General features: G+C 39.2%; 1 protein-coding gene across 2 annotated transcripts in view; it reads left to right on the top strand.

Moving 5' to 3' along the window:
- The window catches only part of fam91a1 (family with sequence similarity 91 member A1), a 126,935-nt gene that overhangs the window by 56,003 nt on the left and 55,755 nt on the right, over positions 1-15,177 (top strand). For both annotated transcript variants that reach the window (XM_034000966.3, XM_034000965.3), the window contains exons 8-12: positions 3,565-3,627; positions 6,642-6,748; positions 6,849-6,887; positions 7,651-7,763; positions 8,343-8,452. In XM_034000966.3, the coding sequence (XP_033856857.3) occupies positions 3,565-3,627; positions 6,642-6,748; positions 6,849-6,887; positions 7,651-7,763; positions 8,343-8,452 (432 nt within the window). The remainder of the gene's footprint in view (positions 1-3,564; positions 3,628-6,641; positions 6,749-6,848; positions 6,888-7,650; positions 7,764-8,342; positions 8,453-15,177) is intronic.

The following is a 15,177-nucleotide window of genomic DNA, read 5'->3' as shown; positions in this document are numbered from 1 at the left end:
ACTCCACCACTGGCGGCTCGTGACTTTTTTGACAGGTGAGGCACAAATCACTAAATAGTTATTACCAACCCCCTTCAATGGCTAACGCACTAAAAGTAAATGTACTTTGTTCAGCTGATTTCATATATGCCTCTGCTGAGAGCATTTTAATACATTCAAATAATAGACTGCTGGCGCTGGGTAAAATATACCCTCATCAATTAAAAAAAGCAACATTAGCACTGTCAACAACACACAACTTACAGAATTGCAGATACAAGTTTTTATAATCAATTTTCGCAAATCAGAAACTTAAAACCACCTGTTATTTATTTTTACAAGTCATTAAGTGACACCAGCGTGGAACATTCTCTATAAAGACATAAATACAATATCACAAAATCATTAATTAAAAACAAACAAGGCAGCTTGTCATGTCGTGGCAAGAAATTTAGTTTTAAAGAAGGAAACATGGCCACAGCGCTGCCTACCATTTTATTGACTCCTTGCCGTGTTCATTTACAGTCTCTCTTCAAAATCTCCAGTGCTAGTGTTATTCTGCCTTCCTTAACAATTGAATGTCTCTCTTTTTGGGATCTTTCTGTAAAATGTATTTATTCAAAAAATTTTAATTGCACAAATTCTAACTACTCCAAATCCAGTAGGTGCCGCCTCACCAAGCTTTGGTTACCATAGCAACACATTCATAAAGGGACACCAGCATGGTGAGTTGCCATGGTAACAAGCAGCTTTCTGAGGCGCTCAAGGTTTGTGCCTCACGCAGCAGTGCGGCAGCACTACATTGTTCCAGCTTTCTGGCGTTGCGCTTTTGCTGCTGGTGAAAGCTGTGACTTTTAAACATCAGAAGCACTTCTGTGGCCTTAAATTTATTTATGATTATTATTTATTTCTTAGCAGATGCCCTTATCCAGGGCGACTTACAATTGTTACAAGATATCACATTATTTTTACATACAATTACCCATTTATACAGTTGTTTTTTTACTGGAACAATCTAGGTAAAGTACCTTGCTCAAGGGTACAGTAGCAGTGTCCCCCCCACCAGGGATTGAACCCACGACCCTCCGGTCAAGAGTCCAAAGCCTCTGTGCTTAAATGTGTTTCTCAATTAAATAAAAAGAATATGCAAAATGTTTTTTTAGCCTTTGGAAATTCTTGGTGAGGCCATGCCTCGCTTGCATCTGCATATGAGCCGCCTCTGTACTCCACTGCCACTTGTTTAATTTTCACTCGCTTTCCTGTTCAAAGACCCTGTTTTTATCCAGTTATCCATTGCTGATTCCTCCCACAGCGGGACAAACCACGTGGAGTTGCTTCTAATGTGCGGCGAGTTGCAGCATGTGATGTGATTTAGTGAGCAGGCTAAACACATAACACGCTGCAACTAGCGGCAGGCACTACGTTCTGCCAAAGATGATTTGCCTTGTGAGGAGGCAATTTTTATTTTGTTTTCAAGAGAACCCCCTACGATGGCCTCGCGGACCCCTAGGAGTTGGGAACCGCTGCTTTAGATCATTCGGAGTAATGGATTTGTTTATGAAGGACGTGAAAGACAAACTTAAACAAATTTCATGAAGAAAAGCTCACAGAAAAATGCAAGTCTGTGGTGTGGGAATAGTTTGTTGTTATTGTGGACAAAGAAGGAAAATAAGTTTTGCAAAACACAAATGTTACATCTCAATATCATTTGCTCTTGTGTTAAGTTTGTAATAAAATTACGAGATCGTACTTCAGTTAATTTGATTTTCAGATAATGTATTTATCTTTGTATCTTTTGCACAAACATATATTTCATTTTACAGTCCTCTGTGTAGTCATGATGGAATAAACACTGTCTGTAGTTCAGCCAGATTTCCAGATTGACTGGAAAAAAACGCTGCTTTAGTACTGTATCTAGTCAGTGCGTATACTAAGCTGGGGAAAGGAAAAGCGTTCCACTGTTTTTCCGGGGACGGGTCGGATCCGAATCTAATAACGACAATTTTACATTGGGTTGGGTTAGGTTTGGTAAATAATTGTCTGTTCATGGTCGGGTCAGGTTGATTAATTTGGACCAGTGAAGACCTCTATATCAAATGTCTCCCTTGTGGTATTTTGTGATGTAATTTGCATACATTTCCACCCATTAACATTATTCATTCTATTTAAATGACTCGGAAGCTGTACTTTTTTCACGCGCTTGGTTGCCTGCCACTGGTTTGTAAATACAGCAGGTGTACGAAGCACACAGTAAAGGGGCTTACTGCGTGCAAAACACATTACCGCTGTTTAGTGAATGAGGCCCAAAGATGGATGAAACCACAGCATGAACGTTGAAGTTGGAAAAGGTTTAGGCTACTTGATAACAAGACTAGAGAACCCCCCCACCAGGTGTTGGCGCCATTTTAATGATCCTTAGGTTATCCGTACAGCATTACTATACTGACTCAAGAAAAAAAAAAAAAAACAATATTGGTCATGATGATAGAAATTCTAGGTTTTATCTAATTGTCATAATTTCTTTCTCTCACAAGGATATTTTTATGTTTCCTTTTTCGGACATAAGAGTGAGCTTCAGTTACTGTTGAAAATGTGATACGGTTCCACATGCTTTGAAACGACACCATATGCAGGGCTCTAAATTGGCAAAAGGACTGCCTTCAGTTCAGTAAATTTGTAGAGGGCACCAAGACCACTAAACTTAAGTCAAGGCCAAAGTGTAGGTTGTTGTGTAATTTTGCTTTAGATTCATATATAAAGCTAATTATTGGTTATTATTAACTTAAGAATAACAATGTATTTATTCAGAAAATTCAGTGTGTGTTTTTTTTTTTTTTGTGAACCAGCAGCCCTGGACAATGCTCCAGGCTAACTTTTTGCCATAGGAGCCAATGGCCACCAAATCCAATTGTTGGGTGCCACTTTAGGAGCAAGTTGGTTGCTACCATATTCAACTGCTACTAAAACAGTAACATAATGTCTGTACTCACTGTTTGTTGTCTCATTCTGTTGAATTGGTCATCTATGCAGCAGATGACTGCAATTAACTTGGCATTTTATATTTGAGATATTTTGCAAGTGTTGTGTATGGAATTGGTGACAGTACCTCAAATTGTGTACAGTTTTATATGGGAAATAGCATGTTGCAGCTCTTAGGGGACTGAAATTACAGCTGCACATCTGTAGTGGTTTTGGTAACTAATGATTTAGACAGAAACAACATCAAAATTCTGGAAGACACACACCATAGAATATTAAACAGATATCAATCAATCAATCAATCAATCAATCAATCTATCATAGTGGACCACCATCACAAAGCGCTTTACAAGATGCAGTAACAACAAGAAAATCCATAATACTTTAAAGACAGAGAAATGCATAATACATGATATACAGTAAAAGAGAAAAGCATAATACATTAAATACAGTGGAAAGTGCATAATACATGATAGTAGATATGATATTAAATGCTGATGATGTGAAGCATTCCTTTAAATTCTGTAATAGCTAATGTCCTGTAATTATGGAATCTGGCATTAAATTCTGTGGTGCAAATTAAAATCTTTTTTCTTTTTCTTTAAGGTTTGTATAATAAAGGCTTCATTTACCTTGATGTCCCCATTTCTGATGACAGCTGTATTGTAGGTGAGACCTCCCCTTTTGAAGGTTTACACAATATGTGCATTACAAAGTTATAATCATCAGGTGCAGTGTCAGTAAAATAATGTTACTAAGAACCATTCAAGGACACTTTTTTTTATTTGAAAAAATATGATTATAATCACATATCAATAAGGCAGATTATGTCCATGCTTTATCCTGTGTTTTCTGTTTCACAATAATATATTTTAAACTATGCAAGCTAGGATCATGTAATTAAGAATCTCTGGTTGGATAATTTGTTAGGTGCCTCTTGTCCTCTTGTAATCTTGGTTTGTGGTAACAGTATCACCAAGGTGGCTGATTTGGATTAACATCAATCAAAAAGTATGTTATCGCCCTACATATAAATGTTATTTGGATATAAATGTTATTTGCTACAAAATGGATAATTTTATTTTTTTGTAGTAAATATCATTTGAAGCAGTTCAAATTATCTGGATGCGAGATGTATATTGTATTGTTGCTGACGGGGTATTCTGGAATTACCTGTCTACCTGTTTGTATTATGACTTCATAGTTTTAAATCATTAATTTACTTAAGTAATATTTGGTCAGACATAGATGAGGATTTATTCATAAAGAACTTCCCCTTTTATAATCGGGAGCTATAGTAACAAGACGGTGCTATTTGTGTTCTGCCTTTATAACGAGTATGAATGTGCTGCTGTAATGGCATTATGGGGCAAGTGGGAGCCCGGACAATGCTGCCTAATAACCAATTCTGCAGCATAAAGGGACGCCTTATAAAGAGGGAGCACTGTATGTTTGCAGAATGTGTGGTGATATAGGAGATTAATTAGTGTGTTTTTTTTTTCTTCTTTTGCTTGGGGTTTTTTAATTTTTTTAGAGTATTTTACAGCACTGGGATAATGCCAATTTACCCCTAAAATAAATGGTAAATGTAATCCAGGGGAATAGCCTGGTGCTGTTAAAAAAAAAAAAACCTTTATCTAGGTGCAGCACAGGTTGATCAAATCACCCCTTTGGTTTCTGTGATTGCCTTCACCGATTTAATACACTTGTTTTATGACAATCATGTTTGATATATATACAGTGCCTTGCGAAAGTATTCGCCCCCCTTGAACTTTGCGACCTTTTGCCACATTTCAGGCTTAAAACATAAAGATATGAAACTGTAATTTTTTGTGAAGAATCAACAACAAGTGGGACACAATCATGAAGTGGAACGCAATTTATTGGATATTTCAAACTTTTTTAACAAATAAAAAACTGAAAAATTGGGCGTGCAAAATTATTCAGCCCCCTTAAGTTAATACTTTGTAGCGCCACCTTTTGCTGCGATTACAGCTGTAAGTCGCTTGGGGTATGTCTCTATCAGTTTTGCACATCGAGAGACTGAAATTTTTGCCCATTCCTCCTTGCAAAACAGCTCGAGCTCAGTGAGGTTGGATGGAGAGCATTTGTGAACAGCAGTTTTCAGTTCTTTCCACAGATTCTCGATTGGATTCAGGTCTGGACTTTGACTTGGCCATTCTAACACCTGGATATGTTTATTTGTGAACCATTCCATTGTAGATTTTGCTTTATGTTTTGGATCATTGTCTTGTTGGAAGACAAATCTCCGTCCCAGTCTCAGGTCTTTTGCAGACTCCATCAGGTTTTCTTCCAGAATGGTCCTGTATTTGGCTCCATCCATCTTCCCATCAATTTTAACCATCTTCCCTGTCCCTGCTGAAGAAAAGCAGGCCCAAACCATGATGCTGCCACCAGCATGTTTGACAGTGGGGATGGTGTGTTCAGGGTGATGAGCTGTGTTGCTTTTACGCCAAACATAACGTTTTGCATTGTTGCCAAAAAGTTCGATTTTGGTTTCATCTGACCAGAGCACCTTCTTCCACATGTTTGGTGTGTCTCCCAGGTGGCTTGTGGCAAACTGTAAACGACACTTTTTATGGATATCTTTAAGAAATGGCTTTCTTCTTGCCACTCTTCCATAAAGGCCAGATTTGTGCAGTATACGACTGATTGTTGTCCTATGGACAGAGTCTCCCACCTCGGCTGTAGATCTCTGCAGTTCATCCAGAGTGATCATGGGCCTCTTGGCTGCATCTCTGATCAGTCTTCTCCTTGTATGAGCTGAAAGTTTAGAGGGACGGCCAGGTCTTGGTAGATTTGCAGTGGTCTGATACTCCTTCCATTTCAATATTATTGCTTGCACAGTGCTCCTTGGGATGTTTAAAGCTTGGGAAATCTTTTTGTATCCAAATCCGGCTTTAAACTTCTCCACAACAGTATCTCGGACCTGCCTGGTGTGTTCCTTGTTCTTCATGATGCTCTCTGCGCTTTAAACGGACCTCTGAGACTATCACAGTGCAGGTGCATTTATACGGAGACTTGATTACACACAGGTGGATTCTATTTATCATCATTAGTCATTTAGGTCAACATTGGATCATTCAGAGATCCTCACTGAACTTCTGGAGAGAGTTTGCTGCACTGAAAGTAAAGGGGCTGAATAATTTTGCACGCCCAATTTTTCAGTTTTTTATTTGTTAAAAAAGTTTGAAATATCCAATAAATTTCGTTCCACTTCATGATTGTATCCCACTTGTTGATTCTTCACAAAAAATTACAGTTTCATATCTTTGTTTGAAGCCTGAAATGTGGCAAAAGGTTGCAAAGTTCAAGGGGGCCGAATACTTTCGCAAGGCACTGTAGTAACACTAATTACTGCAATATGATACTGTAATATATTATTTATATCAAAATCCTCTATCCATTCCTGATCCCTACGCCGAAAAATCATAGTCTGCACATCACGTTATAACAGCTGCTTCTCTTCCCCCCCCTTCATTGTTCTTGAAAAGTAGATACAACCAGATGGTTTTCTCTGTAAAATTTATCAAGTAAGTTTCAATAGTATTTTTTAAAAAGTTTGTGCTTTAAAAAAAAATATGGTAATTATTAACATAGTACCAACTTTGATCCCGGGTATGTGACTGCTTTAAATATGTATTGTATTCTCTAATTGCCAGTGCCTCCATTGGAAGGATTTGTGATGAATCGGGTCCAGGGTGATTATTTTGAAACACTTCTCTACAAAATTTTTGTCTCTATTGATGAGTACACCAATGTTTCAGAGGTAGGGAGATGACAGAACTGTTTGCTGATTTCAGATACATTACAAAATCGCTCAATTGCTATTGTTGTTTTATACTGATTTTACTTTGCTGTTTTCCCAGCTTGCTAACGTACTGGAAATCGACTTGTGTCTCGTGAAGGTATGTTTTTAAATTGAATGCACTTGCAGTAGCACTGTTTATTGACAATTATATGCAGTATAGCATTGACAAGCAGCAAACATTACTGGGGCAATAGTGTTATCTTTGTCTTTTTTTGTTATTGCAGTTGTTTATATTGTGTTCAAATCCATGCAATAAAAAAGATAGTATTCTTTGTCAGTAAATATAAGATTAACACTATGTCGTATGTTCCTAGCTATAGTGAAGCAATACAAAGAAAATTGAAAAAGAAACGGAGATAGTCAGAAATACAGAGGGGAATGTAGTGTTACTATAAACTGAGATTAGTCGGAAATACAGAGGGATTGTAGTGTTGAATATCCAGTAATGTTGGTTGGTCATTGAATATCCAGTAATGTTGGTTGGTGGAGATACAGGACTCTCCTAAAACACCTTTGAAGTTAGTTGTTCAGACCCGCAGGTTCTATAGGCTAGCTGACTCCATCCTTAGGAAAACAATCACAGGTGTTACAAGGTAAACAGGGATGGGTAAAGTCGGTATTGTGCTTGTAATCATCCAAAATCTGTTTTAGTCGCAGTATTTCACATCAAACTACAGTATTTTATTTCTTTAAGTGGTCTGATTGAAGTGGTCAAGATTGTGTACTGCTAGGTTTGTAATGTTTAAAGCAAAAAAATAGAAGTAAATATGATGATTGGATTTGTCAGTCTTTTCTGGTTGCATTTAGTTCTAATTTTATAATCTAAAAAAAATAAATAAACATGTCTTCATGTATTTTAGAATGCTGTATCTATGTACTGTCGCCTGGGCTTTGCACTCAAGAAAGGTCAAGTAATAAATCCAGATCAGCTTCACCCAACATGGAGGAATGTTCCATCTGTGAACAGACTGAAGTAAGTTTTTATTTTTACTTGCTACTTTATTTGTTAATGCTCCACTCTCCTCAAACAAGTATTGGGACAGCAGTTTATAGATATTGTACATTATTGTATTTCCAATTGCTATATGCAACCTCTTACTTGTTGCAGGGTAGTTTGTTGGATAGTCTACATTATATAACGTTCAGGAATTGAAAGATATCTTGTTCATGTTGTGTTGCTAAGAAGATATGAAGCGTGATATAAAGAATTAAATCCCCAAATTTTGCTGAACAAGAAACTTATTTTACTTGCATACTTTATTTCCTATACATTGTACTTTTTTATTTATTTATTTTTTTAAATAAACACTCCATGAACATTCACAGAGTACCGTAAATAAGAAACTTGTGTTTTTTAAGTAACCGCAGTTCTCAATGAACATACATGGAGTACCCCCTATTACAACAGCATTATTAGGGGAAAAAGCATTATAAATTGAAACAGAGGGTTAGTTGCTAAGGGTGTGGCATACTTGGTTGCCTATCATTTTTTAAATGCTGTGCAGGTTGTAGAATTGTGAGAAATCAATGTTTTTTTTTTTAAACCTAATAGAGGTACTATGGACCCACAGAAGATGCTCCTAACTTGGGAAGGTGGAAGTCCTGTACTAGAAGCTACATCTTCACATAATGATACAGACATCACAAGTCAGGAGGACCAAGGTAAGACACCAGTAGGGATGATTACATTAAGACATTTTAAATAAGTTGTTGACTACGACAACGTGAATCCTCCTTCTGGAAAACAAAACCTTTCCTTAGAGCATCTGGGTTCCCTAACAAGTACGAAATGTAACAATTACCGAATGGGTATTTACTTGTAAAGACCCCGAAACCTGAATAGGTATACTATACCTGAATAGGTATACCAAAACTGCATGCCAGCGCCTGTGATGCAGTCATGCTCGCACCTGAGGGCATAAGAAGACTGCCCACACAGCTACTATCATTTATCCTTTCAGAACCTGACAGGATAAGTACCGGTTACATCTATCTGAATATATTTCGCTTGTATATTACTACTAATGCGATAATATTTTTTTGGTGGATTGTTAATTTGCTAATTACACAGCCTGTTGCTTGTTTTTTCCTGCAACGGCCTTGTGCCCCGCGTGAAGCCGGCGGCTTCTGTCGCCCCTTCCCAGGGATCAAGCAACTTAAGTCGGCTGATGTTGTGCTCTCCTACAGGCTGCTAGTAATACCGCCTTGAGTTAAAAAAAAATATAACTTTGTTTTGTGCACGGGTTTATTATTTATCTCCCATCACAACTGCATACAATTGTAAGTCTCCCTGGGTAAGGGCGTCTGCTAAGAAATAATAATAATAATAATAATAATTTCTGTACAGGCCGAGATCACAGTAATGTTATGAACAAATGGCAAATAATAATATAAAAACTGTCAATTTTACACTTTTAGTGGGCACAGTATTTTATTTTTTTTTACCATGATGTGATTTACTGTTAGATGTGATAATAGTATTAAGCAGTATATGCTGCAGGGTAAGGCAATATCATTTTTATATGGAATTACGAGTTTTCATGGTCATAAGCGGCCTCTTGTGGTGAAATTTTCCAAAGCAGTCTTTGTTCCCCAAAGACTAAATTTCACCACAAGGGGGCAACGTTGTACCACCCCTTAGTTAAAGACCAAACATACTTTTTTTTTTTTTTTTTTCCTGTTGGTTAATGCAAAGTACAGTGATATTTTGTTTTTTGTTCTAATAGTGGGATACTACAGGTAAAAAGATAAGGTTCAATAGGTATAAGATTATGGCTGAAGCAGTGAGCTACTCAACACTTTAGAGAGCGTGTAGAAGCGACAGCGTGGGAGAAGTACAGTCGTGGACAAGTACAACGCAGTTAGAAGCAGAAAGGAGGAATTACATCTGTAAATTACATCTTGAATTGCTTTAATCAGAAAACATTGCAGCTTAAAGTCTAACAGCTGCATGTCTTTTTCTGATAACAAGCTGAAACTTGGAGCAGCTGATTCAAATTCTGCGCCGTTCTGAGACACGGGGGAGGGGGCGGAGCCAGCAACACAATGCACAAACAAACAAAACGCAGCCAGTGTTCAGAGTGACAGCGTGTGGAAGCGACAGCGTGGGAGAAGTACAGTCGTGGACAAGTACAGCAGAGTTAGAAGCAGTTAGAAAGCAGGCTGACAGCTGCAGAAGCTAAACTGAACTTCCAAAAAAAATAAAAAATAATAAATAAATAAATAATAAAACATGGTCTTCAAGCCAGTAATCTGTGACAACTGCATGATGTGGGAAATCCGAGAAAACCCAACAGAGCTCAACCAAGTTTGTGTAAAGTGCCGCACGATCCAGGACTTGCTTCAACGAGTAAGTCTGTTAGAAAAGTTGCTGGAGGAAATGAGACAGCAACAGGAGCTTGAGGAGCTGACACACCCACAATTCATGGAAGTCTGCACCCCTAGCAGACTGAAAGCCACCAGGGAGATGGAAGAGAGTCAAAAAGTCGAGAGTCTGACACCCTGGGATCCTTCAAGAAGCTGCTTGATGAGATTCTGGGATCAGTAAGCTACTAACAACCAAACGAGCAAGATGGGCTGAATGGCCTCCTCTTGTTTGTAAACGTTCTTATGTTCTTATGAGAAAAAGGGAGGGACAAGACCATAAAAAGTTTAAGGTTTTAATTTAAGTTATTAAAAATCACATCTACAATAAAAGAGACATCTAACTACTATAAATACAGCACTTGACTATCAGTCTGTGTATTCTTCAATTATTCAGACCAGAACTTCTTAACCATAATATATAAACCTATTTATGCATTACGTATTCCACTATTTGCATTACCTATAGTGCTCATATAAACACACCAGTTTTTGTAAAACAACAAGTGTCACATCTAATAAATTTCAAACATACAAAACTTGCAATTATATTCAATCCACAACAAATCAAAAACAATTTATATGAACACACATCCTACATTAAATAATAAAACATAAACACTTTATATAAATAGTGAGTATTTCCAAAGTGCTATGTGTAAAAGTCATACATGCACAACACACTGAGCTACTTCAGTATAAAGTTTGCCAGGGACAGTATTTAATACAGGGTAAAGCAGGTTTAAGAAAGAGCTGAAGTTAATATTCCAATATAAAAGTAGTATTACTGAACTGCTTTTATGTAACTTTAACCAGGTGGGCAGTATATAATACCAAATTAGTTGTGGGTTTTAAGAAATTACTACAGTTAAATGCTTTTACTAAAAAGTATTCACAAGTCAGTCACCATACATATAAAACAAAGAGGAGGGAGAGAGAAATGCGAGATTGAGAGAGTCTTACTATACTCTGTAGGTATTGCGCAATCACTTCCAGAATTTGTTTCCGAAGCATGTCTGGGTTTGGTCTGTGGAAAAGGTGGCAACCCTACTTGTGCATGTCCATATGTGTACAGTTCTGTATATGCCTGCATGTCCACGAGGTTATTTTAAGTAAACAAACAGCATTACGGCAGAAAAGCTGGTCAGCTCCAATTATACTAAAATGTCTGCTTTTTGGGGGGATTCTCCGTGAGTAACCGTGCGTCTTCATCCTTACAATTTTTTTTTTAATAGAGCAAGTGATTCTGAACAGTTCTGTCTATACTTTTCATTACCTAGAATAATTAGTTTAATGAAAGATACGCTCACAATGTTGCCCCACCCGTCTCATGTCATCTTTTAAATAGGTTACACGCGCGGCTTCCTTACAACACATTCAGGATTTGTGATTGTTTTATTACCACAGTTCAGTCATAAAAATAATTATATAACGATTTTTAAGCGAACTGTATTCGTGTGACTTGTAAAGCTCATGTATTATACATTTTATTGTTTTGATTGTCTTCTGGTTTAAAAAGCATAGTGCAGGTGTCCCCCCCCCCCCCCCCCCCCCCCCGAGTGTATTCTGTTCAGCTACAACAGCGTTTAAAAAAAAAATAAATAAAAAATTCTCAGATTAAAGAAGATTTCTGTACAGCCTGAGATCACAGTTATTTTCTTTTCTTTGTGTGTGTGAGTATGTGTACAGTTCTGTAAAGCCTGCATATCCATGAGATTATTTTAAGTAAACAAACAACGTTACGGCAGAAAAAGCTGATTAGCTCCTATTATACTAAAATGTCCTCTATTTTGGGGAGGGATTCTCTGTGAATAACCGTGCGATCTCCACCATTACAATTGTATTTCATAGAGCAAGCGATTCTGAAGAGTTCTGTCTATACTTTTCATTACCTAAAATAATTAGTTCAATGAATGATACGCTCCCAAATTTGCTCCCCTGCCCCCCTCCTGCCGTGTGGATGCAGCTGCAACAGTTCTTCAAAAAAGTTTTGTTAGTTTACAGTATGTGTCTTTGTATACTGTACTGTATGTATGTGTAAAATAATATCAGCCTTTCCAGTGTAATTACTGTGTTTTAAGTTACATGAGTTAGTGAAACTGATCTTGCTAGACACCAGCAAATGGCTGCTTCAAGAAATATTTTTTCCAAGACTGTGCTCAGTTTTCCATGGCAACAGATGTCCCCAGTGGTGGGAAAGTGTCATTTCAGAGTGAAAAATGGGCAAAACTGGCATGTCACCCAGATTGATTGGCTCATGGTGACCATCTTTGTTAATGTAGGAACTTTCCTGAATAGAGGACAGTACAAAGATAACATATACCCAAGATTCACGTCAATCAGCCAAAGGGTTCATGAGGAGATGTTGTTTAAGCGTTTTACAGAAAATCCAACATAGCTTCCACACCATGTGACCGATCCATTTTTCCTTAAGTAGAATCAATCGTGGACAACAGCTGTACTATTTACAGTTCACGAGAAGAAGACTTGAATATTGTCCAAAATTTTCATTAAGTCCAAGATGGCTGCCACACCATGTGACCAAAGGCCGACATATTGACCAAGAACATCCCATAGTCCTGTACATCCGTGCCAAATTTCGTGCTTTTTGGTGCAGCTGTTTAAAAGTTTTAGGCATTTGTAATTTGGGTGGAAGGAAAAATAAATAAATAAATAAATAAATAAATAAATAAATAAATAATAATAATCCTTACAACAACAATAGGCTTCCCAGCCATTCTGGCCTAATTATTATTTGAATTGTAATATTGTGATTTACTGAGAGAGAGTTTTCTCGTGTGTGTGTGTTTTTTCTTTTTTTTTTTTTTTAAAACCTGGTTACAGTTGCTGGGCGTTGATACGCGCTTTGGCTTAGATTGCTTACAGTCTGCCACAGTATACCGCTGCCGTCTTGGTTACTGTTTGCAGCACCATTATGAAGGCTGTTAGGGCTTTAACAGCAAGCTTCCCTCAGTTTTGTATGTAATCCGACTGTTTGGGTTTGCCTGAAGCTATATAGGTGGGCATACCTGTATACTGCCTCTTGCCGTAACGCAAACAGAGTAGACCTGTAGGTCACTGACCCGCTGCATGCCCGACCTGGTACCTGCCAAACGGGGAACGAGGTTACCACACAAGTACCGTACTGACCCCATGCAAGTCATTGCACGTGTACAGTACTGAGACCGAAGGTACTGTACCAAACCAGTTCAAGTCACCGCACATGTACCGTACTGACCCTGTGCAAGTCATTGCATGTGTACAGTACTGAGGCCGAAGGTACTGTACCAATCCAGTGCATGTCGCTGCACATGTACCATACCGAGGGCACCGTACCAAGGGTACCGTACTGACCCGGTGCAAGTCACCGAACGTGTACCGTACCAAGGGCACCGTAGCACTGAGGCTGTTCAGCTTTTACTGTTTCAGTTTACTGTGCAGTTTTACAGTACTGTACACTGCATCTGCTGATGAGGCTGACGACCCAGAGTTCCCCTCTAAGGAGGTAGACTCTGACAGTCCATTACCAGTTAATGTATTCCTGTCGGTAGAGCTGTTGTCATTAATTAAGAGGGCCACTACAAAATTGCAAGTGCCCTGGCCTGCGGATGGGACAAGGAAACAGTCCATCTTTGACTATGCGCCTCTTCCCTCTACTGTGTCCCCCCCAGTGCACCCAGATTTTCTTTTTGAAGTCCAATTGTCATGGGATCACCCTGCTACAGCTCCGGCTGTTTTCCGGTCAATGGGGTCATTATTCAGCCTGCATGACCCACGGCTGGGTAACTATAATAGTATATTGGTAGCCTACCAGACCTGTTTATTGAAGGCTCTGTGAGAGTCATAGACGCTCACCACAGCAGCTAGAGGAGCTGCGCTTGGTGAATAAAAACCTGCTCTGTATCTCCAAACTGAACAGACAGGCTATGAGCAGGAATCTTGCTGCTTTGGTGGCTGCAAGACGACAGCTTTGGCTTTCCCAGACAAGAGTGATGGGGGATAAAGCAATACTGTTAGACGCCCCTATTGCACCGGGGCATACTTTTGGTCCTGTGGTGGACGAGATGCTGCAGCACTCTCACCGTGCAAGGGAGTCCACAAAGGAACTGGTGCGTCTGCTTCCAAAGAGGTCACCCCATGTGCATAAACCAGCGGCAAACTGGCGCCCAAGGCCCCATCAGCCTCAGAGACCGACACAGCCAGCTGCTACTACAGCCAGAGGGGGTTTTCAGAACTGAACTACGGCTGCACACTGTGGCAGCTTTAACAAGTTCCGCTGCCTGCCGCAGAGGTAAAGACCTCATGCTAAGCCACAAGCCTGGCAGCAGCCCTTTTTAGGGAACCACCTGGAGTATTGGCATCACTGCACCATGGACACCTGGGTGCTTTCTACTGTACGGACCGGCTATTCTCTCCAATTCAAGCATGGTTCCCCTCCCTTTTGGGGCGTGACTTCAACATTAGTCACAGACCCACGAGACGCTGCAGTAGTGTCTTGGGATGTGACACACCTCTGCTACAAAGGCGAGCTATTTGCACAGTACAACCCCTCCACTTGGTGGAAGGGTTCTACTCCAGGTACTTCCTGGTGCTCAAGCGGGATGGTGACCAATCCTCTACCTCAGGCAGGTCAACCTGTATCTGAGTCGACAGGTTTAACCCTTTGCGGTCCATTGTCGGACTGGGTCCGGCATTGCAATTATTCCTCACAGGTCCTTTGTCGGACTGGGTCCGACATCATTATAGCAACACAATAAACGGGTGTCTAGTCGTTTTTTCGCTGGAAAAAGCCGAGAAAACCATTCAATTGCCGAGTGGGAGCGACAGGAGCTGAGACAAGTCGAAAAAAAAAAAAAAAGGGCGTCATACATGGTATCAGATAATGGGGGCGGTCTGAAGTAAACAAGTTGGCTGACTGAATCAGCGCACAGAAAACACAGACATTTGCAGAGCTTTTTTGAGATGTTATAGTAATAAAATAATGACTTGGATCGCATTATTGAGGAGTTTGGTGATAAAACGAG

The sequence above is a fragment of the Acipenser ruthenus genome, chromosome 4, assembly GCF_902713425.1.
Source record: "Acipenser ruthenus chromosome 4, fAciRut3.2 maternal haplotype, whole genome shotgun sequence".
In the NCBI taxonomy this organism is placed as follows: domain Eukaryota; kingdom Metazoa; phylum Chordata; class Actinopteri; order Acipenseriformes; family Acipenseridae; genus Acipenser; species Acipenser ruthenus.
Note: the sequence above shows the minus strand (reverse complement) of the source record. Positions and strands in the feature narration are given on the sequence as shown.